Below are 25031 nucleotides of genomic sequence, written 5' to 3'. Positions count from 1 at the left end.
CGGCTGCTACTCTGTAGCTCTCCTTTGTCAAATGCACTGCACTGCTTTCAGAACGCTGACAGTAACAGATAATGTTTTTATATATCACCTGTGAGACAGGACGTTCATTCAAAGATGGCGAGCGCGTTGCGTTTTCTAAAATGTTCTGTTTCACTGACTGTGACTACACACCATTACGATTGCAATGCGAGCTCGATCGCAGCATTGTGAAATCTGAGAGTCGTGCTGTAACTACATACTGAAACCTAAACTCAAAGGTTTGCGATTTTTTGTGTTTTCTTGCTCCAGGTTTGCCCGAGACCGAATACACTGTAAAATGGCTGCCAGTTACACTATCTCGAAGTCGATTTTCAGCATTGTACCTTCTCCTTCCGCCTACGTCACTTTGCATTCTCAAATAAGGACTACGTCACTCATTCTCCCACCTCCCTTTGCGTCAGTGGCTGGTTCCAAGATGTCGGCTTGTAGACGTGGGATGGAGCTGTGGGCGCTGCTACTGTTATGCGGGGTGTGGGTGCTGATGGTACGCGGGGATGGCTTACCAGTAGACGTCCTGCAGGCCGGGGGCGCGGCAGCACAACAGCCCCAGCAGCCGCAAGTTGTCGTGTCCCCGGTGAGGCGCGGGCCCGGAGGATGGAAGCTGTCTGAGGATGAGGCCTGCCGGGAGGACGTGAGCCGTGTCTGCCCAAGGAAGACGTGGAACAACAACCTTGCGGTGCTCGAATGCCTACAGGACGTGCGAGAGGTGAGTGTGTCAGGATTACTAGTGACCTGGCTATCCCTGCAGTGCGTGTGCTTCGTTAAAACACAGGGCAGTTGCTGTTCATAGTTGTATTCCTCGTAAACCTGGGGCACCACACAACAGCAACCGGCTCCAAGTTTGACATTCTGCCCCACTATAATCCCAGTCGTAGCTGACCCCACCTTCGTGTTACCCCTTTTAGTAATCTTCTTGTTATAACTAGGATTAGTCCGGCTGGGTGTTGTCCAGTAGCTTCCGATGATAAAGGGGTACAGTAGTGTTGTCAGATGGCAAGTCGCGAGTAGACATCGGTTCAGAGAGGCAAATGATGGGCTGTTCTTAGAGTTGACTAAAGCTCTACTTTAGCATAGTTGTGATTCGAAGGACCATACGATAAAATTGAACAGAAGCTGCATGGTCTCCTTACTGTTAATGTCCCGTGTTAGACTTCCCGAGTGTGAATCCTCGCCGGAGGGTGCGAGTGTTATGCTCGAGTGAGACTTTGCTCTGGCAGTGACGTCAGAGAGCTCATAAATCGGTGGTCTGCAACACTGCACCGGTCTACAGAGGATTTGAGATACGTAACCTACATTAAGATTGCGATATGTACTGTCTTCATGAAGTTGCGCTGCACCTTGTTGAGTAGCAGAGGATGCTTGGCTAAGTTCTAGGAACAAGGTTCGGCGAGTAGAGCTGCTCGTGCAAAATAGGTTACAAAGATAACTGTGTCATGGTGTAACTGAGGACAGTAAGTCTTAAGAGCGTTCTGCTTTTACAATTGCATTACATTGAGATAACATAAAATATAAAACATACACACACACACATATATGTATATATATATATATATATTTTTTTTTTTTTTTGAACTATGGCTTTTCATTTGCACTCAGTTAAGTCGCCATAATAAGGATAAGTAGAGTACTTAAAATCAAGCTAATTTGGCCGTTACCTGCAGTTAAACCCCTAGTCATGCATAGTTGGTTATATTCAATATGAAGAAAACTGCTTTCCTAACTAAAGTTGCCTATCCTCTAACGTGACAGTGTGCCTGTTGAATATGTTTCTTTTAACTAATTTAATATACAACAGCTGAAAGCTTATATTTCTCCCAAATCTATTCTTGCATGGAGTTTCAGCTGCTTAAACAAACGGTAAACAGTACAAATTGTTTAAGGGCACATGCATTCCTGGCCAAAAATGCCTGTCTTATATAGTGACGTTATGCTTTTATATATCGAGCTTACAGGGAGAGCTTGTTGTATACCTGAACTGTTTAAAATAAACTTATATCCAACAGCTAGATACTTCCATTTCACCCAAATCCACTCGTGCCTGGAATACAGATGCATATGCAATTGCTAACAATGCAAATCATTTTTAAGAAGGCATGCATTTCTGGCTCAAAAAAGCTTATCTTATGAAGTGACATTGTGATTTTATATTTGGAGTTTATAGAAGGAGCTTGTGTTTTGCTCCCGAGGACTTCTACATCTCCCGACGAAACTTGCATGTTTACTCAACAAACATGGCGTGTCACTAGAACGCCGCAACAGAGGGATTCAGTCCGTTACTTTTAGTGGCCATAATCTTGATCACTCTGACGGACCCTAATAATGTATTCCTTTTGAACACCATTTGCCTTGAAAAAGCCCCAGGTGTGTTCACCACTAGGGGGTGAAACATGTGTTGGCTGTCCGGTTTGAAGCCTATAAGTATTCATTAAAAAAGGACATCTACAAGCTTCCAAGATCTCCAGGCCAAAAAGGACAATAATAAACAGACTTGGATTCACCAACGTGTCTCGGAGTATTAATCTCACGTTATAAATTGCGCGTTCAAAAATCCTATATGAAAGTAGGTTCTCAACCTTCTCACTATTGCATGTGCTTCGTTTGGGGTAAAGTGGCCTGAAACTCCCCAGCCCCTTGAGTGCCCACAGCATGGAATACCAATGGGCATTCCTCAGGAAGAGAGCCATGGACCACAAAAAGTTTGTTTTTTGAAACTCGCATCTTAATTACCACTAGTTGCGAAAACTCCGTCATTGTTCTGGTTGAGGGGGGGAGCTGATGCCTTAGATTGGATTTGCAAAAAGTCGTGCAAATAGAGAATAGGTCAGTTTGCGAATATGAAAACTGTTTTTTGTAGAATAAACTCCCTAATACAACTTTCTGTGATTGGCTACCAGTTATGGTGGCCCGCAAGAGACACTAAACCACCATCCCTGTGATTTATTTTATTTTTTTACTTTTTTTTTAGTAATCAGATTTCCACTCTCTGTGGAATTGCCTCAGAGATTCCCAGTGGGGAATAGGATCCAAAGGGGTCCCTATTCTGCTATGCAAATCATTTACCATCCCAGCCTGAGAGACTAACTGAGCAACTGGTTATGACTGGAATTGCCAACCATTAATACATTATCCAGACTCTCAATTTTGAATTAACACCTAAAACATACCACTTCTAAATTGTGACTCTGCAGGTGATTTTTCGAATTGGAAAATCTTCACTGAATCACAAAATGGTTTAGGAGATTAGAAAGGGTTTTTGCATTCCCAGACCCTGAGTTTTTGCAAATCACATGATTCACAAACACAAAAACGTAGTACATCTCGCTATTGGTTCTAAACTCGATCATTGGATCGATCATGAGCATTCTAACTGAACTATGCTTCCTTTCTGCCATAATTACATTTCTTACGTATCTTTGGTTTTGCCAATTTGAGCTGCTCACAGCTTTTGGGCGTAATTGAATATCAGAACTGTTCCATTGCTCAGCTTTTGATCTGTACCATGGTTGGGTGACCTAGGAAAGAAAGAGTGGCTCCAAGTCTAGTTAGTGGATGGGCATGACCAGAACAATATTGTAATTTAGGTGTAAATCTTTTTATTTATTTATTGAGTTTGGAAATAATTATGAAACAGTACAAAGCATCTCATCTACAACCACTTGCTGGTGATTAACAATAGGAAGAAAGGATAGCATAGAGAAAGAGAGAAGGTTGGGTACCTTTACTGCTGATCCACTCCCCCCACACACACAATTGGCTTGGCAAGCAGATCCCTAACGGAGGTGTCTTTCTTGTGGGTCTGTAGGCCCGCCATAGCCTTCCCCGAGTAGGCACCTATAGTTCAATGTCTGCCACCCCCATGATACCACAGGTGTTATTCCGTCAGCCTCCAATCATTGTCTCTCACCTTCAAGGTTTTAATGTTAGCGCAGAGGACCAGTCACTCCACTAGTGGCCCAACAGTTACCTGTCCATCCAGGCCAGGAGGCCCGGTCCAACCAGCAGTGCCAAAGTCAGTGGTTGCAACTGTGCTGGAGTGTGCAACTTGAAGTCACGCAACACTCACCTCCAGGGCTTTCCACGTTGCCTATTGCACCCACAGGGATTCACCATCCACGATCAGGGCAAGGAAGGCTACGCCATGTACAGCATAGGTAGGGGCCACAGTGGCGGAGCCTCTTGGTGAGTTCGCTATCCAGTCAACAGTAGGTGGTGCTCTTGTCCACCCAGGCACCTCAGTATTGTGTGACCATGTCCGTTCTCTGTTGTTCCACCCCACCACCAAGTGTGGTGCTGCAATTTAAGAGTGTCAGAGCTGCGTTGTTTGGTTAATATCCCCCAGGGCAGTCCGTCTCGTGCTTTCTGCCGTATCATAAGCAGGGGTCAAAAAAATCTACTCGACCACTTTTTATGAGGGTGAGCTATTTTTTAGATCCCACTTGCCCCTTCTAACAAGTGGACAAAGAACAGATGTTCTTTCCAGTCACAAGCTGAATTAGCAATTAAGATGCCTTTTAAATCTTATTCTTCTCACACTGTCTCGGTGTTCAGAGACAGAGGTCAAAAGTCAGTTTGTTTTCTTGTAATGCAAATACTTTTCTTTGTGACTGCAGAGTTCCAGGATTTTTTTATGGTGAACTTTCTGACCTATGTGAAATGAAAGGCTGTTTATGTCGGGTTTTTCCTAATCCACAACATTTATATAACTAAGTCAACTTTACAAACACTTCAAAATATTTCAGTAACTGTGAAGGACCATTTTCTGTACTTCTGTGTGATTGGAAAAAATATTTTAATAGGATGAAGAAAAGTCAGAACATTTTACTTAGTGATGTGCAAATGATAAATGTTTTCTGAAACCCAATTTTCAGATTATTGGTAATTCACTATATAGTTTTATCAGTGAAGGTTTTTGGACATTTCTTGGGAATGTACTGTACGTAAATGACAGTACGCTACCACATCATGCTTTAGTAATATATTTCTTAAAAGTGAGTGTTTAAACAAAAACTTAGAATCACTTCTGCCCTAATGGCAAAGCTATTCGTACCCTAAGAGGCAAGTCATACATGGATCATGTGTACCCTATATGTGGGCTAGATTTATTATGCCTGCAGCAAAAGTTATGTTTAATCACACAAGGATTTTTTTTAACAGCAGAAATGCTGAATTCGCATATTTGAAGGGGCACCCGTATGTGAGAATGAAGAAAAAGATACAAAAAAAATACAATATTTGCCTATGACCATGCAATTTTTTAAACCCTTTTCTGGGTGGAGGACATTAGTTTGGTCGAGTAGATTATTCAAGCTACACAACCTGCGGGTCTAGTAACATTTTAATGATTTTTCGAGGCCTGATGTGCCCTCTGCTGCTTCGCTCACCAGTGCAGCTTCGTGATCATGGAACAATCGTGTTCCACAAGCATAGTTTGTGACTCTGGAGCTGGTCTGTCGCTTGGGCCAAGGCCTCTGGCAGAAAAAGTTGTGGCGTGCGGTGTCACGCGTAATGGTTAGGCCTTTCTGCAGTTAGCTCCAGATGGCTGCCATTTTAAGATCAGGTAGGCTGCGGAGCCTCGTTGCTTCAGTGCATGTTGTGCCCCCAACTTAAATTGTTCCGAAGGCAGCACCTCTGGTCACCAGCGCGGGTATGGCCCAGTCTCTGCCAATTTTACTGATCTGACAGTGGAGCTCTGTGAACTGCTACTGTCCGGGTGCCATCTTGGATATGCACACAATATTGCAGTTTTTAAAAAAAATTTCTGGGTGGCGGGTGGACTGCTATCTCTACAGCTTACCTACCAACAGCACCTATTGAAAACAATTACTTTTGACCTCCACACATTGGAAAATTTCCCCTCACCTCTTTTTGTCAGTCGTTTGGGGCAGCCTTCCTCATATGGAATACTTGCATCTCATTGCATAAGGGAATGTTTAAAAAGCAGATGGGGTCATTACTCTTTAAATTATTTCACTCTGATTCTCTGTATTGACAAAGACATCATTTTTAATTGTTTTTCATTTTATCAAATTGTTTTAATGTGTTTTATTTGGGACTCCGAGGGCTAGCAAAAACTTTCCGGTATGCCAATACTTGTTCTCATTGCCTTTTTGTCCTCTGCCCCTCCACCCGTTTAGGTTCTTAGTTTGTACCGCTGGCCTCTTGAAAATGTGACCAGTTTCTTGCAAGCACCCTCATTTGCATTTAAAATACATCTATGGACATGACCTTGCATTTTTTTTTTTTTTTTGTTTCTCTCTCTCTCTCTCCTATGCTCCTGTCTCAACACTGTCCATTCATGGCACACCCCAGTATCCACTCTTCTGCTTCATGTATCCATTGATTAATTATCTGGTTAAGTCTTCTTATCTTCTTAATTATCCTTCTTTGGTGTTATTGCATAGCATTTTTGGCTAAGACCTTTGTTCTAATTTTTAAATGCATATATTCTCAGCTAATGCTAGTCACTTCCTGTGTTAATACCATAATGACTGATTGACGGTACCATTCCGCATTCCAGGAAGTGCTTCTTTTGAGACGTATGAGAGACTTTTGTACATTTGAATGGTACTCACTCCATCTTTACACGTTGTTACATTGAATTCTTTATTACCTGCATTCTTTGCAAAACATATTGTTGGATACATTTGTAATGCATTGGCAAATATAGCATGGCATGCTCTAATGTTATGAACAGCATTTGTGCTTGCAGTCAATGTTAAGAGTATATGTGAATGCCCGAGTTTTCAAGCGTTGGCACAGTAATCAGGCTAGTGACTTTGCCAATGGTTTTGATTTGTGAGTGGCCTTCTTTTAGACTGAAGTAAAACGACAGGATAGGTTAAGGTAAGTATATGCACCTAGGGGATCTTTCCTTTTCAGAGCGACATAAACCTGGTGCTCACAGTGGGAACCCAGAGGACACAATTAGATTATTTTTATTTTTGTTGCTTTGGAGAATTTCGTTAGTCCGCAGAACACCTGCGGTGTTTATTTTTTTTATTTTTTTTTTAAATCACCAATTGTCACGTGGCAACATAATAGACAATATTTTTTAAGCATGCAAATGCCCGAAGGCGTCTCAGCACTAGCATGTATTGAGTTTAAGTACCAAAATTATTGAAGGAGCAAAAAAAAGCCAGGACATGTGGTGTTTTCTGAAACAGCTGAGATCTTGCTGATTCTTGAGATCCCAAGGGAGTTTATTCCACAACTTGTATGTGGAGTAGACAAAACTCCTACCACTTCAGGATCCCTTGTTCCATTTAGGAGTAGTAACTTTTTAGATAAAGCTGAGCGCAAGATTCTTCATGGTGTGTACCATGTGAAATTTTTCCTCTGATATTCTGGGCCTGTTCCATGAAGGGATTTATTTATATGCCATACATAGTGCCTTAAAGCAACTTGTTTCTAAACGGGTATCCAGTGAAACTCCACTAAGGCCTGAGAGACTAATTGATATTTGGATATTTTTTTGAAGAGACGAGCTGCTGTGTTAAGCAGAAGCTGGAGTTTATTCAAAAAGTGCTGCTGAGTTCCCCGATAAAGAGCCTTAAAATGGTCCAGCCTGGACAATACCAATGCATTCACCACTGATTTCTGCAGATCATAAGAAATGAAAGGAAGAATTTCTCTTAAAGTCCTCGAGGATAAGAAAAACGTAGAGGTGTTTTGATTATCTGATCTCTAAAGGAAAGATTAGCATTGAAAATCACCCCCAAGTTCTTAACTTGGGACAGCAATGGTGATTCCTTTTTGTATCTCCACTACATTTTAGGTGGCTGGATGTCACCCATGTCAAGTTTGGTTGGGTGTCTTGTGAGCATGACTCAGGAGTTTTTTGTGTGGTGCGGGACCTTAATTGAGCAGCACTGGCTAATTGTGTGTGCGTGTAACAGACCATGTATGACCAGGTGTGGAATTCCTATAGCCTGGGCCCAGGACATATTGTTTGAGGCCAAGGACAACAAGATTTCATATTTACTTTGTTCTTGGGACAAGTAGACCCAACCCCTGCAGCACAAACCCTTTGGCTGTAGTTTACATTATGGAGTACGGACGAGAATTGTCAACAGTTAAGGTAAAATGTGTGCTCATATGTTAATGCTGTTTGAAGTTGTATTTATGGTTCCTTGATGCAAAGCCTCTGTTATGAGAAGGAGTGCTGTAAATGTTGTAAGCTTGGACTGCACTAGACTGTGGTTCCAGTAAAAAAAAAAAAGTGTACACACTTTTGCACCGTTTTTAACAATAAGAGGCTATGTATAGAACTCCAGAAATGCTCTATGATTAAATGCAAATATTTGCTGAAGCTTGAAAGCAAGATTGATGATTCTTTGCTTTCAAAATAAATGGTCCATAAAAATACAACTAGGAAAATGTTTTGTTAAACTACTGTGAAATTTTAGGTACCACTTCTTTGAAGCATCGTTTAGTCAAATGTATTGATGCATGCTAGTATTTCCAAAAAATATTCACAATGGAAAATCGGTGCACCAAGTGGGAGATGCAGAGCCTTTGACACTGTAACAGACATTGGCAAAAAATATTATTTGGTCTAAAAAAATAAAATAAAAAAAAACACACAGTAGTTTCTGGCACTGAACAAAATTACTTTGTGTGCCGATATGCTCCTTGTGAATGAGCAGATTGCTATCACTCATAGTGAAACTAGCAGATGGATAGAGAGAATTTTAATAACACCAAAAGATCTTGGCTAACGCTAGACTTAAATAGGGGCCCATTTCTTAAAGAAAGTCACCAGGGCATCCATGGTATATGGCTTTGCAGTTGTGCAGATTAATGTATTTCATGAATTTACAGAAGTAGACCAGAAAATTGTACTACTAGAAAGTGTTTGTGGACTGTATTTTAGCCCAAGCAACTATGCATGTGTAGATTTAGTACTCTGAAAATCTGTTGCGCATTTACAAGTTCACTTTCCCTCAAACCTCTTTTCTCCCCAACCATGGAAGAAGCTTTACTTCTGCCTTTGTCATGAGTCCATTGCCAAACCTGCAAGTTAACAGCTTCGCACAGACTCAAAAGGGCCTTCCAACCTTTGAACTACTGCTTATTTCTACCTCCAACCCCAGTAAGTAGATAGTATTAAAGCCCTACTATAGTATTAGCCCAGGCATAATCTGAGATGCTATTGTCAGATTTTATATAATGGGATTGCTGTCATAATTTGTTGCTTCGCTACATGGCACCAAAAGGGCCAGTAGGTTTTTCAACAAGGCAAGAAGATTTATTAACCGGCTTGTCCCATGAACAAGTATATATTGTAGATATTTTATTTAATTCCACACTTCTGGTGACTGAGTAAATCTCGCAGGCACCCAAGCATAGCCAAGACTACATTTGTGAGACTTCTTGCTGCATCTCCTATCAGTAGCCATTTGGTATATGGTATAAGCCAAACAAAGGCATGGTTAAACCTAACTCAACATCTCAAGACCTTAGGAAATGGTACCACTTAATTGTGGTTCACATTTGGCTGGAGATATCCTAGATATAGCCCATTATGTTGGTAGTTCAGCCAGTAGTTGGTGTGGTGTTGTAATATTAGTAGTTTGTGACAGTACAGAGGTGTGTGTGCGCATAAAGCTTCAGTAGTATTATTTATTGGGGAACAAAAAGAAGAGACGACACCTGGCTCGGATGCAGTGGTGTGGATCACTATGTACAGATTTATCAGACTTGCTGTTTTGCACAAGGAATTAATGTTCCAGGAGCTGTGACATGCAACATTTTCAATAACTGCTCATCTCCTACACCTATACTAAAACATTTAAATCCACAGTTGTCTGACTACTGCCTAAAAACCCTTGCTAGCTGTTCCTGCCTATTGCACTGCTATTTGTCTCCGCTCCCTCTTTTTCAAAATCATCTTGCTTTTAATTGCCTAACCTAATTTATGCACCGTGTTCAAACATAAGTATCTGTAAAGTTCACGCACGGTGTCTTGGCGCATAAATACCAGATGTTACCTATCTCAGTGATGCTAATTTTAGCAACCACAAAAGTATAAAAGGCTGAATGAACCTGCTTGGGTTTGAACCACAGGTTGTGGGGTCCTGGGCATATCTCCGAGTGGATGCTTTCATCCACTGAGTCACCAGACCCAGCTTTAGTTATGCTTCGGGCTAGGACTACTCATCTTTGTATCATGTTGTTATAATTTATTTTCAGTGTTTATTAACGCAGCATTCTTTTCTAGGCTCTTTAAAGAAAAAATGCCACTGTTAATCTTGAAGTGGTGCTCCATTATATGCAATCGAGCATTCCTTCCAACCTAGAAAATGTGTATTGTTCTGGGGGAGGGCTTTTACTTCATCACTGACTACTCAGCACTGCAGAGGGCGGGGCTTAGAGCTGCAGTGCCCTATTAAGCCTCTCATCACTGTAAGTAATGGAAGAAACAAAGGCTTTTAAAGTTGCCATTTGGTAACTCCTAAAATGCATAGTGGATTTTAACCATGTAGAGCCATTGACACATCAGCATTCAAGTAGAGAGTTCCATCTCACCACATAATATCGTCTCTTCACTGGGAGCCAATACTATGCAACAAATAGCTACACAGTGTGTCTTGGTAGGTCTGCGGACGGTTGGGTCAGTCTTACTGCAATTCTAATTTATGACCTGCAGCTCACGGCATATGTTGATTAAACATTTTTCACATATAGGCATCTTGCCGTGTTTACCTCTGGCTGATAACTCTATTGTGCAACAAATTGGTCTCTACAGTGTTTCACAGCACTCTTATGCTTTAACTGTTTCTCTGCTAGTTGTATCGGAATCTGCTTTTATCTGGTTCTCAAACTACCTTTTTGAACTGCTAATCCATGGGCTCATTCACATCACCAAATTCCCTACCGTACTTTAACTCCAACTTTCACCCCTCAGCTTGTCTTGTGCCTCTAAATGATTGTGTATCCATAGCCATGTGGGTCTCAGCCTTCTGCTGACTTTTTGTAAAATTGAATAACTATTTCCCACTTGTTTCTGAAACAAGCATCCTACCTAACTCTGACCTTGATCCTTGTGATCCATAGACCCAGGATCCGTTTGTTAGAAGCCTTTGCATACCTGGCAACTTCAGCTCCCAGTTGGAGTTATTTATATACAGCATTACAATTACTGTCAGGTTTCAGCCACTGAAGTCGACAGTTTCTGAAGCCTCTTAGTCAGGGGCATAACTTCAAGGGGGTGCGGCACCCTACCCGCAAATGAATGCATTCTTAGCTTGATAGTTGTCTGGGGGCCCACGGTCAGGTCTGGTATGTCTGTTGGTTTTTAGGGTCGAGCCTGCGTCGCATGCGTTTCGGAAAAGCGAGAAGCTTTAGTAATTAAATAGGGCTCGGAGCCCTGTCCACGTCGCGTCCGTGCCTGTTATTGGCTTGTGGGCTTGCCTGTTAAAATGTGCTTGATTTCATTAGTGGAAGGCATGCACATGTCATGCCTTTTCCGGTGGATAGCCCTCTTCGAGCGCATCGACCAAGTACAGAAAACATGTGAGGCTCGCTGTTTTCTGTCCGGCTCGTGGACTACTTTTTCTCTATTTTCCCAGCGCGATCTCGCTTGGCAGAATTCGAGCGCTTTACATAATATCGGCCCTGTTACAGTTAATTGCACTTTTTCAGGTGACGTACATAACTGCACTTTTGCCAATAGGTTTTTTTACCAGTGAAAAGTCAGGTTAGGAGTTTATAACGCTGTCAGCTCTAACACGAACAAACTCGAGACCCGTTGCATTGCAAATGCTTGTTCTTGTTTTCTTGCTTTTAACACAGAGGTTTTAGCTTGTTCATTGTTTGGATCAGGAACTTAAATATATGTAAGCCCAGATATACAAAGATTTTATGTCAGCATTGCTTCACTATTTTCCTTTCTTTTTGGTATTTACAAAACCAAACAAATGTCAATTTGCAAGGCTATGTAAAGAAAAGAAACATAGCACATTGCGCTGCCTTGCATTACTTTGCTCTAGGTAGGTGGTGCTTAGGCATTTCTGTGCATCCACCCATGGATTTTGATGCAAACGTTTAGTTACAGTTATAGCATGGGTTTGTGCCAGAACCAGCTTCCTTGCCTGAGGAAAAATATATTTGTGTCCTTTCTATTTCTTTTTTACATGTGTGCAGTGCTTTAAATGGAAAAATAGAAGTGCAGGTACTCTGTAATAGAGTACCTGCTTGTTTCTGAGAAGTGCCGGTACTCTCCAATTAAAAGTATTACGTTTTTCCTGAGATATGCCGGTACTCTCCCTCTCAAAATAAAGAAGTGCCGGTACTCAGTACCGGAGAGTACTGGCCCATTTAAAGCATTGCATGTGTGTGCTGTATTCTGCACACTTGCAAAGAAAAACAAGCCTCCAAAGAAAGTTTCGATTCAGGAAGTCCTGCACAAAAACTATCCTGACCATTCCTGTGTTGGTGCTAGGCAGCCCAAAGTGCACCAGCACACGAAGAGAGCAGAACTGTGCTATTTTGTTGAGGATATGGTGCACTTCTTGTATTGACATGTGACATGGCAATGAACCCCACACCAGTTCTTTCCAGTGGAGTGTAGCTTTTTTTTTTTTTTTTTTCTTTTTTCTTTTTTTTCTTTCCCTCTTTGTTCCACACCTCAGGGTATACCTGGCATTGACCATCCATGTCTGTTTTTTTAAAAATAAAAAATCTGAACTTCCACTCTAAATGGGTGGGCAGTTGGATGGCTTTCTTCCAATGGCAATGCAAATTAGTACTCGCTCTGATCCTCATGGGTCCAGCCCACCCCGAACCTTGGTCAACTACCACGTTAATACTGAGATCCACTGCTTTTTTTGGGAAGGGGGGTGATTAGAGATTCACACCCACAAATCACACTGACCAAGCTATGGCCCTTCTCTTATTCTTGGTTCTTTCCCACCCATTGTCCCCCTCCACAGTGTGTAAACGTTGACAGATATGCTGACCATACCATTGTTCGCTTCCCCACACAAACATCTCCATACCAACACAAGCTATGCTGTTTCTTTGGCTCCTTTTCTGACAGTTAATATCTCATCCAACCTTAACCGACACCCATATTTGAGACTTTTAAAAGTTTCACGATCACTAGACAGAAACTTGCTTTCTGCTGGTCTGTGAGCTATTATCTTGCTCTGCTTACGTATAAGTGCCCCCAAAGTGCACAGAGTATTCCCCCCTTTTTCTTGTGCCCCAACTAACTCCATTTCTTACTGTTTTGTAAAGTCCCTAGGACCCACATTAACGAGGACAGACAAAGTCTGTATTCAGTATATGCATTGCAGTAATTGTGCCTTCAACCGCTGTGCTTTATGTACCCACATTTTGTGGTGTGTTTAACTGTTTCTGCTTAAACAATGTGTAAAGTATGTCCCATAAATCCAGAAACTAAGATGGCCTGGGCAGTTTGGATGCTGTACTGATACTGATTGTTTCGCGTTGTTGCGTTTAAAAACTTGGTACTAGAAAACATAAACGTTTGCGGTATGTGAGGAGCTAATCCTAAATTAGAACAGGCTGCATAAACACTACTCCATCTTGAAGTTAAGTACAGGTATTCCACCAAAGTGCACTGACTGCTGTTAATAAATAGATTGCGAGATAAGAACCCCGGGTCACCATTACCTTGACCTGTCTGTAATTGAACCTGATGGTCGTGGGACAAATGGGCAGATGCTGTTTCCTGCAAGCTTTCATTTGTTTTTTCAACTTGATATTTTAGATGTCCGAATACTATGCAGATGCGTTTTTTTTTTTTTTCTTGGTTTTTTTTGGTTTCGTGTTTGGATAGCAGTGTCTGAGAGACTGAGGTCTCTTACTGTAGAGATGAGTGCACTTCTAACAGCAATACAAACTTTAGGGTTCAATCTTTTGTTTGCTGTTACTCTAGTATTTTACATGTTGTGTAAGTGATCTGTAAATCAATATAGGCATAAAAATAAACGCTGCACAGATCTCATTTTTTCCCAAGTACTTTTCTAAGCATTAGTTTCTGCATTTGCCTTATTGGCGTGTTTAAAGTGAAGTGAAACCCTTGCTTATTTGCTTGAAGTTCACTCGGCACATTCCCGTCAGTCTTTACTAGACACTTGTCTGCTACAAATGGCAATTTAAATTTCAATTTAAAATCCAAATTTAGCGCACACACATGACGAAACTGGTTTGGCCATTTTTCATGTAGGCTAGCTGTTAGCATCATGTTTTCAATTATCTTTTAAAGCAAATGGTGTTTGAAAGCTGACATTTTTGATATGGTTTTATTTAGTGATCCATTGGGTGAGGAATGTTGTTGTATATTTTTCAATAGTAAAAACAAACCAGATTTTACCCAGACTGTTTGTCCTGTATTTATTTCTAATGGAAGTGTTTGTATGAACAGTTGCTTGAACAAATCTAGATTATCGAACAGCACAGCTGTTGTCTCCACAGGGCGAGTCTAGTAATATACAATGAGCGGCACACGGAGTGCCTGTGTTTCCAGACTGCAGGGAACGGTAAAGCACGTGCTATGCTGAAGCTGTCAAGTACATGCTTTTTTGCCAAGAAATATTTGTTTACGTGGTTCTGTGCGAGTACAGTATATCAAAGTTTAATAAAGTCATAATTTTGTTCCCTCTACCCACCAATAAGCTTGCAGTATCCTACTCTGTCAACTAAAATAATCCGGTTGCTAATTGCTATACATTTACATGTGAAGTGTTGTTGCTTTGGGACACATACGTGACATGCTGAGCCAAGATAAATTTGATACAATGAGGAAAACATCAAACACCCAGACTAAATGTTTGGCAGCAACTTTTCCCTGGACTTTAGGAAGTGGAGTTTTACGTCTTGAGAGAGTTTGTGGTTTACAAGGGTTCCTTTCTTTTGGAATTATTTTTTTCCTTCGCCCGAATAAGCATTGTTGTGTGTATTTTTTTCTCTCCTTTGTTTAAAGGCATGAGCATTTGTAAACTTGAGGAATATGGAGATGCGTTGTTAGTATGCCGTAACTAGTTATTGGTTACCACCTCTCAAAAAATCTTACTGGTAAGACAACATACACATTTTTTTTTTAATTCAGTTTGTGGGAGTCCAAGTGGGTCTTTGGAAACTTAACTTAATGCCTGCATCAGAAAGAGCTTAAAGAACGCTGGCATAGCAATTTGAAATCACCGGAGTAGAAAGAAATGAAGAAAACTAACTAATATGAAGTAACAAAGCAATTAATCTTCCTGTTCTTAACCAGTTAGTTATTCAAGCAACCTCATTAACTGTGCAGCCATATCGACCAGTCGTACGAATAAAAGGTCCTTCCTAAGATGCCATGTAAATATGATAGTGTGGCAATTAAGAAGTAACAAACAACAAGCTAGTCTAGATATTTAGAGAATTTGTTCAGCAGAGTCATCATTACTGTGGGCCCGCTTGACACTGCAGCCTATGTTTCAGACTCCGGCCGCCAAAGCATGAATGAAAAGCTTCAGTTACTTGTCACTTTTTTTTTTATAGCTATACTAATGTTAATTATATGTTTGGTATGTGATTTTTAAGTGTGAAATGGTAACAAGTGTAACCTTGCCCCCTATTCCCCCTCGCACCCCCAATTCCCTTTTTTTGGGGCACGGACAGGTACTCAGTTTTCATCCATTATTCCTAACTTGGAGATTTTTCCGAATTAATCAGTGTTTCAGTGAAGCAATATGTAGGGACCACTGATTGTAAGTGATACTCCCCCACATTCCTTCTTTTTCTTTTTTTTCCGTTACGTTTTGTCAACATGTACAAGATAAATCTTCCTTTTAATGCAATATGAGAATCAGTGCAGCAGTTTTTTTTAAATTTTTATTTTATTTTTTTGGTTAATACATGGTTATTCAGGCCAAAATACCCAGTATTTGTTTCTACCGCCTTTTTGGCTGGGTACATGCCGTACAAATAACACTGAGATTCAGGGTAGCTAAGTGGAGAAAATGATGGCGATGCAGGAACATGTGCAAAAACACATCGGAGTTGGTGTAGGGCTGTGTGCAATATTCAAGGAGCCTATATGGTTAATTCGCTGCTGAGGAACACATTTGGACACAGGCAGTGAATGTAAGCAGTCATATGATGTATATATGATATGCATGACTGACAACACAAACTCATTTCGCCTCCCCTTAGTTTAAACTCGCTGACTTTAGAGCAAAGCTGCACCATACAGAGGGATAGCAGTATATTGTTTCAACTGTTAGTATGTATCCTTGAGGCCGTAAGTAGGGATACCTTACCCTGGCACTAATGCCTTTAATGTTCTTACATTCCTTTACAGATTCCCCCCCCCCCCCCCCCAAAACACACACACACCAATACCTTTTGTGGTGGTGTTTATTTCTATAGGGGTTGTGACTATAACAAACCACACACACCCCCTGAATCTTCTGCTATGTGGCACTGACCTTTATTGTCATGGTAAAATAGGTTCACATGTTCTACTTTTGGATACTCTGTGTGTCGCCACAACATTTTACAGTGACTCGTCTATAATGTAGCATGTTCACTGGTACTCAAGAAGTACTTTTAATTTTAGAATTGGTTAAACCAAATTATTGTGACATTGCACTCTGTTATTCATTGGGTATTACTTGAGTAGTGTCCTCACCACTGCTAGACCGAATTCTAGCCTAAAGCTAGATTGAGAAATGATTAAGCAGGAAGAAAAACTTTTTTTTTCCCCCCCCCCCCAAGTACACGAAGGGGCAGTGCTGCGGCAAAGCCTCATGGTATGGTGTTAGTAGTTATGTCCTGCACTCATGTCAGTTGGACCTCCATTTTTGTTCACTAGCATAGTAAGCTCTGACTGAGGGTTTTTTGATATTCTTTAATTTCCTTGTAGGCATTCTGCATACTGGGTATCGAGGTGCCTGGCTCCTGTTGCTAATCGTGTGCCATATTTTAAAGGCTCACCCCTTATAAGAAATTGCTTTTCTGTTTTCCCTTTCACCCCTGCCTATTTAATTTGTATTCTTTTACCAGAATTTTTCTCCAGATGATAACCTGTAGCAAGGATTGGGGGGGCTGCTGGACTTCAGTTACTTTTTAATTTGCCCCATCTGTTTTCAGTTGTGTTGAGAAGCACTGGACCGAACCATGTCCTATGGTGGGCTAATTGGAGCATTTCACAGCACCAAACCCCCTTGCCGTTTCCAGCCTTATAACTCCCTCAAACAGTTCCTCTACAGAGGAACTTCTTGCCTACAGTACCTCAGGTAAGAGCACTCGATGCCCAATAATAGAACCTACGTGCATCCCCGACGCTCTGAGGTGTGAGGAGTGTAGCCTCATGCTAACAAGTAACATGATAGGCATAAAAAAAACAAAGCAGTTAGAAATACGTGTAACATTGACCAGACCATAAACTGCAGATTTGTTCGGCAATGCCCTCTCCTGAATGTGAGGCACTCTTTTAAAGTGGAACTCTCTAAGAACCAATAATTCAGTGGACTAGTACTGTAACCCTGCTCCCACCCCCCCTCCCAAGGCCTAGAGCTGCCTTCATTCAGGCAGTTAGCTTTCTCTTAGAATCTAGCTTCCATTCCACCGGCTTCACCTTACTCGGAGATGTTAATCTCCATTTGGGGGTTTTAATCCCTTAGTTGCTGGGCCGTTTTCTTTATATTTTACTCTGTAACTTTTTCCTGCGATGTCAGATTTTTTAAAGCAATATACCGTTATGCCTGCTGGACTCTTCTGGTTGCGGGGATATATAGGGCTTGTAGGTTCATCAAGAACCCTAGGTACCCAGAGCCAATAAATGAGCTGCACCCTGCAGTTGGTTTTCATTCTATACTGGGTATACAGCAAATCATTTGCTGAAATATGAAGAGTGAAACATAGGTATCAAGAAAACCTTTGCATTTCCAAAATGGGCTCAAGATAAGGTTTTGAGGAGCAGTGGTTATTTGCACATCTCTGAATTCCGGGGTGCCCATACTAGCATGTGAATTGCGGGGCATTTCTCAAATAGACGTCTTTTTTACACATTCTTATATTTGGAAGGAAAAAATGCAGAGAAAGATAAGGGGCATTAACACTTGTTTTGCTATTCTATGTTCCCCCCAAGTCTCCCGATAAAAATGATACCTCATTTGTGTGGGTAGGCCTAGCGCCCCCGACAGGAAATGCCCCAAAACACAACGTGGACACATCCCATTTTTTGACAGAAAACAGGTGTTTTTTGCAAAAAAGTGCCTACCTGTAGATTTTGGCCTCTAGCTCAGCCGGCACCTAGGGAAACCTACCAAACCTGTGCATTTTTGAAAACTAGAGACCTAGGGGAATCCAAGATGGGGTGACTTGTGGGGCTCTGACCAGGTTCTGTTACCCAGAATCCTTTGCAAACCTCAAAGTGGCTAAAAAAACACGTTTTCCTCACATTTCGGAGACGGACAGTTCTGGAATCTGAGAGGAGCCACAAATTTCCTTCCACCCAACGTTCTCCCAAGTCTCCCTATAAAAATTATACCTCACTTGTTTGGGTAGGCCTAGCGCCCGCGACAGGAATGGATCACACAAGGGTCAATGGTAGTCCTTGCATGAGGGCTACTGTTAACCCTGGAGTGATGCATTCCTGAAGCAGGCACTAGGTGCAGGCACACAAGCGGGGTTGTGTTTTTATCAGGACAAGTGGGGAAACACTGGGTGGTAGGAATTTTGAGGATCCCTGCAGATCCCTGGACTTATGCTCATTGGAATGCAAGGAAAATGTGTTTTTAAGCACATTTTGTGATTTCAAGGGGATTCTGGGTGAAGGAAAACTGGTGAGAGCCACGCAAGTCCTGCACCCTTGGACTCCCCTGGTACTAGTTTGTTAAAGTTAACCCACCACTCACACTGGTTGGTTTTAGCACCTCCAGAAATTATGGTGTCAAAGCATGATTACTTATCAAAGTATCTGAATATTGAAACCAAGCCTTCTGAAGGTGGGCCACAAAGCCACGTCCAGGCACCAACCTCTTTATGGTCCATTCACACGCCATTCACGCACAACAAACAACCCTTTCATATCGCCAGCCGCGGGCCCAATCCAACCAATCACTGCACTCACATTAACTTACCGCTGCCAGACAAGGGCCCATCACATTCACACGCCACAGAACAGAATAAGTTTGACTACATTTTACCACCTGTCAAGTAACTGCCTCCTTCTTCCTTAACATTACCAAATGCATGCGTAAAAAACCTTTACTAATTACTCCTGTGACAGCCACCTGAGGCTCAGGAAGACATGTTTTTGATGCGCCTTTAACGCACTCTGTGCTAAATCCAACTCCTTCCAGTTTGTGGATGCAAGTTGGGGGTGTCCGAGTATGCCGTACAAAGCGATTCCTCGAACTGAGAGAGCATATCTACCTTTAAAACTAAGGGAGACATGCTCGGGATTTCTCATGATGTTCCCTAAAGAGAAGGTCATAGGCTACGAAAAAGGGTAGTGTTTGGTACATAGGGGAGTCCATGAGAACGTAGCAAATGTCCCAGCCAACATTATGTGCAGTGATGTGACTATAATGCACTTATACAGCAAACTGAACATCTACTAAGTTCTGATGGAGGATGAACATGAAAAGTAGGTCAAACACTGACCTATACAAGTCATTCTCCTTCAGTGCTGGGATGGCACCTATGGGTTTGAATCCATAGGTGTAGATGATGTACATCTGTACTACCTTTACTATCTGCCTTCTACCTGTGCAATAACCCTGTGAAGGCACTCCTACCATAAGCTTTCCTTACCCATTCATGTCTCTGTTCTTATCAGAGTCCTGGCTAATCCTGTATAATTGCCAAGTGAACCTATACTAGTTTGTGGAAGCAAGTTGTGGGTTTCCAAGTATGCCGTACAAAGTGATTCCTCGAACTGAGAGAGCATATCTACAGTTGAAAGTAAGGTAGACATGCTGGTGAAGAAAGGGTACTCCGTGGCATATGTTCTGTCCACTAGTATATGCAGTAGGGGGAATATAATGCATGTTAATTGAACAGAACACCGACCACGCTCTGACAATGGATTTAGCTGTCAAGCAGTCCAAAAGGAAGTCCATGATGAAGTAAAATTCTGTGGCTCCTTGCCTAATGAAGCAGTGGCCCATGGACGTTCGGTATCCATGCACTGCCACTGAAAGGATTACCCAACGGCAGCTCAACCTCAGTCGATTTCCCAGAACTTTGCTTTAGTATGATGCAAGTAGGGATACAGAGGCCTGGTTGTGATGGACACTGGGGAAAGTAATACCGACTCTCCTGCCGCTTTCCATGCTTCAAGCACACTTTACAGCGACGACATGGACGATCCTTTTTGGGTGTTTTAGGAATGCGATCAGCAAAGTGTCGCTCCTGCAGCCTTGTCACATCCTCCAGAACATATGAGGTGGAGGCTGCTGCTTCTTCTGTAACAGCAGTGAGGCTTTCAATTACAGACAACTGGAAGTCAAGGAAAGTCATTAGTCTTCCTATGGTTGTCTGACGGTAAACAACATACGCATTATATGTTGCCATCTGAATCAGGTGAGTAAACAGTTTCTTGTACCAAGTGCGAGTTTTACGACAGGCATTGTATGGTTGAAGAACCTGGTCGTTCTTGTCCACTCCGCCCATGTACTTATTGTAATCAAGTATACAGATGGACTTCGGCCATCTGACCCCAAACCGTGATGGGAGAAGTGCTCTCATCATGAATTGTAGTGAGCACGTATACATCACGCATATCTAGGAACTTGACTGTGAGCAGTTCGTTAGAACGCAATGCAGTACTCTGGGATTTCTGGAGCTTCTTGCAAACAAGCTCCTGCGGGAATCCTTTGCTGTTACAACAAACTGTACCGCAGGCCACAGTGCCAGCTTTGTAGAGCTCACTGAACAGCTCTACACCTGTATAGAAATTGTCCACATAAAGGTTATAACCTTTGTGAAGAAGTGGCTGGACAAGTTCCCATACAATCTTACCTGTCACCCCTAACGCGGGAGGGCAACCTACAGGGTTTAGGGTAGAATCCTTCCCTGTATACACTCTCAAGCTGTGTACATAGCCAGAAGAGCTCTCACACAGCATGTACAGCTTTATGCCATAGTGAGCTCTTTTGCTCGCAATGTACTGTCTGAAAAGCAGCCGTCCTTTGTACAAGATCAAGGACTCATCAACTACTATAGTCTTTCCAGGAGTATAGATCTCTGGAAACCTGGCAGACAAATGTTCCACGACAAGCCGAATTTTGAACAACCTGTCATGATCTGGATGGTCCCAGGGCAATGCAGCAGAATTGTCATTGAAATGCAGCATGCGCTGCAGTAGCAAAAAACGATCTCTGCTCATGTATGGTGCGAAGATGGGAGTTACCCAAACTGTGCAAGTCGTCCAGTAGGACTGCAAGGTGGGTTTCTGCACTAACCCCATTTTGAGTGTAAGGCCCAAAAATATCTTCAACTCCACCAGCGAAGTGGGAGTCCACTGGCGTGCCCTAGAATGGGGCCCTAGAGTGCCTCCGAGCTCCCTCAGAAATTTGGTCTGCACTCAAATTTGTTTGCTGCACAACTTTCTGAAGGAAGTCAACATACAAAAATAGATAGATGTAGTCGACTGGCAAAAAGTTAGCTGTATCGACTTTACATCCAGCGTCACCAGTAAAAGGTGGAATTTGGGGCTGAACTAAACAGGGGGGCTGCCAAGAGAGCACTCTCTCTGTGCTTGCGGCAGCAAGCACGTGCTCTCTGGGGTTTGGCTAACCCAATGTGGTCCCGCTGCCCAGAATGTGCTTGCGAAGGGACAGCACGGATGTCGTCATTGTCTCCTTCAGAATCACTGGAAGAGGTGTCGTCGGATGGGACTCCGCCGACTGAAAAATCACTCCCAGAATCTGCCCCATTGTCCTCTCCTTCAGATGCTGTCTCAGTGTCTGCTGTCTCATTCCCTGAGCCTACATCAGAACTGTCCTCCATAATCAGAGTTAGGGCTTGATCAGCAGTCATCCAACGAGACGCCATCTCTGCAACAGGCTAAACTGTCCCTCTAAATTACTAGCCTATGTAGAAGTCAGATAGTCACAAAATTGCTTGTGGGTATGTTTATTGTGTACAATAGGAAATGTCGTCACCTTACCTTCGCTTCTTCTCCTATTCTGCAGATTCTCTGAAAACACTGAAAAAACAAAAAAAGAATGTATTACTTCACCTTACCACACACCCTGTGCAACAGTTATTTTTGGTGCTCTGCCTCCCATTACCTCCTCTTCTAATTCCCTCCGTACTACCCAGCAAAAGTGCCACTCATATCTCCATAGTCCCCCTGGCATAGCATTTGTTTTAAAGCGCAGGTAACGCTTGCCTTTACTAATCCACTCAGCTAAATACATATAAATGTATCTCCTTTGCAGCAGGACAGTAAACCATCTGCGCTACTTTATGGCAACTGCCACTACAGAAAAGACATGCATTCGTGTGTGTGTGTGTGTGTGTGTGTATATATATATATATATATATATATATATATATATGTGTGTTCGATGGCATGTGTAGCTGCCGATACACATGCTGTGCACAGTCCGCCGTCTGGTGTTGGGCTCGGAGTGTTACAAGTTGTTTTTCTTCGAAGAAGTCTTTTCGAGTCACGAGACGGAGGGACTCCTCCCATTTCGATTCCATTGCGCATGGGTGTCGACTCCATCTTAGATTGTTTTTTTTTTTCCGCCATCGGGTTCGGACGTGTTCCTTTTCGCTCCGTGTTTCGGGTCGGAAAGTTAGTTAGAATCTCGGAAAAAAACGTCGGTATTGTTGCGTTCGGTATCTGGTTAGTTAAAACAAATCGACACCGAATTTTGAAGAGCTCCGGTGGCCCTTCGGGGTAATTTCGATCCCCCGTCGGGGCCTGGTCGGCCCGACCGCGTGCAACTTCAAGACTGATGGAACGGACCCCGTTCCGCTTCTGTCCAAAATGCCATAACAAATATCCGTATACGAATCAGCATCTGGTCTGTAACTTGTGCTTGTCCCCCGAGCACAAGGAGGATACGTGTGAAGCCTGTCGAGCTTTTCGGTCGAGGAAGACGCTGAGAGACCGTAGAGCCAGGAGATTACAAATGGCGTCCACGCCGACAGGTCAACAACGGTTCGAGGAGGAAGAAGAAGCTTTCTCCATCCACGAGTCGGATTCAGAAGAACTCGACGCCGAAGAAACAACAACCGTGAGTAAGACGTCGAAAATAAGGACTCACGAAAAGTCCACAAAAGCCCAGGGGACGCCACCGCCAACAGGCCATGGCTTCACCCAAAAACTAGGTGACCGACCCAAGGCACCAAAAAAGGGCATGCTGGTGTCGAAGTCATCCGACTCCGGTCGTGATACCGCCACACAGCAACCTCGGAGCCGAGACAGCGGCTCCGAGAAACTTCGGCACAGAGACAGCGGCACCGAAGAGATTCGGCACCGAGACACCGCGCCGAAACCAAAGAAAATTTCTTCGGAGCCGAAAAAGACTTCCGAAAAGGTTTCGGTCCCGAAACATCCAGCCTCGGAGCCGAAAACTAGTTCCTATACAGAGGAACAAGGGTTAACGACCCAGTTACATAGATTTGGAGAGGAGCTTCAAGCTGTAGAGCCTGACTACACGCAAAGAAGGCTTCATATTCATGAGGACACAGGGAAGATAACCACTCTTCCCCCAATCAAGATTAAAAGGAAACTTGCCTTTCAACAAGGGGACAAGCAACCACAGGCAAAGGTGGCAAAGAAAACAACCCCACCACCTTCTCCACCACCATCAACACATGCATCACCAGCGACGACTCCACCACTAATGCACTCACCAGCTCATACCACAATGAGTCAGGATGATCCCGATGCATGGGACCTCTACGATGCTCTAGTGTCTGACAATAGCCCAGACTCTTATCCTACAAAACCGTCACCACCTGAGGACAGTACATCCTATACACAGGTGGTCGCAAGGGCAGCCGAATTTCACAATGTCTCCTTACATTCGGAACCAATTGAGGATGACTTTCTCTTTAACACCCTATCCTCCACCCATAGCCAGTACCAACGCCTTCCCATGCTCCAAGGAATGCTAAGACATTCAAAACAAATATTTCAGGATCCAGTTAAAGGCAGAGCCATAACTCCAAGGGTGGAGAAAAAATATAAGCCACAGATCCAATATATATTACAACACAACTAACACCAGACTCAGTAGTTGTGGGGGCAGCTCGTAAGAGAGCCAACTCTCATACCTCAGGCGACGCACCACCTCCAGACAAGGAGAGCCGCAAATTTGATGCTGCGGGAAAAAGGGTTGCAGCACAAGCAGCAAATCAGTGGCGTATTGCCAATTCACAAGCACTTTTGGCAAGATACGACAGGGCTCATTGGGATGAAATGCAACATTTCATCGAACACTTACCCAAGGAGTTCCAAAAAAGAGCGCAACAGGTGGTGGAAGAGGGACAAAGTATCTCAAATAATCAGATACGGTCTTCCATGGATGCAGCAGATACAGCTGCAAGGACAATAAACACTGCAGTCACAATACGAAGGCACGCATGGCTGCGCACTTCTGGGTTCAAACTGGAAATCCAGCAAGCTGTGCTCAATATGCCGTTTAATGAACAGCAATTGTTTGGGCCGGAGGTAGACACTGCCATTGAGAAACTCAAAAAGGACACCGATACAGCCAAAGCCCTGGGCGCACTCTACTCCCCGCAGAGCAGAGGCACATTTCGGAAAACACCTTTTAGGGGAGGGTTTCGAGGTCAACCCACAGAAACCACAACCTCACAAACAAGACCTACTTACCAGGGTCAATATCAGAGGGGAGGTTTTCGGGGGCAATATAGAGGGGGCCAATTCCCAAAAAATCGAGAAATTCCAAGGCCCCAAAACCCCTCAAAATAAACAGTGACTCACAAGTCACACCCCCCCATCACATAACACCTGTGGGGGGAAGACTAAGCCAATTTTACAAACTTTGGGA

At 42.9% G+C, this 25031-nt stretch overlaps 1 protein-coding gene across 2 annotated transcripts in view; it reads left to right on the top strand.

Annotated features, from left to right (window-relative positions):
- Nucleotides 1-414: 414 nt before the first annotated feature.
- GLG1 (golgi glycoprotein 1) overlaps nt 415-25031 on the top strand; it is a 619378-nt gene continuing 594761 nt past the window's right edge. For both annotated transcript variants that reach the window (XM_069217558.1, XM_069217559.1), the window contains exon 1: nt 415-745. In XM_069217558.1, the coding sequence (XP_069073659.1) occupies nt 455-745 (291 nt within the window). In that variant the 5' untranslated portion in view covers nt 415-454. The remainder of the gene's footprint in view (nt 746-25031) is intronic.

Source organism: Pleurodeles waltl, chromosome 12, assembly GCF_031143425.1.
Source record: "Pleurodeles waltl isolate 20211129_DDA chromosome 12, aPleWal1.hap1.20221129, whole genome shotgun sequence".
NCBI classification, from domain to species: Eukaryota; Metazoa; Chordata; class Amphibia; order Caudata; family Salamandridae; genus Pleurodeles; species Pleurodeles waltl.
The sequence above is the reverse complement of the archived record's forward strand: the minus strand, read 5'-3'. Positions and strand labels throughout refer to the sequence as shown.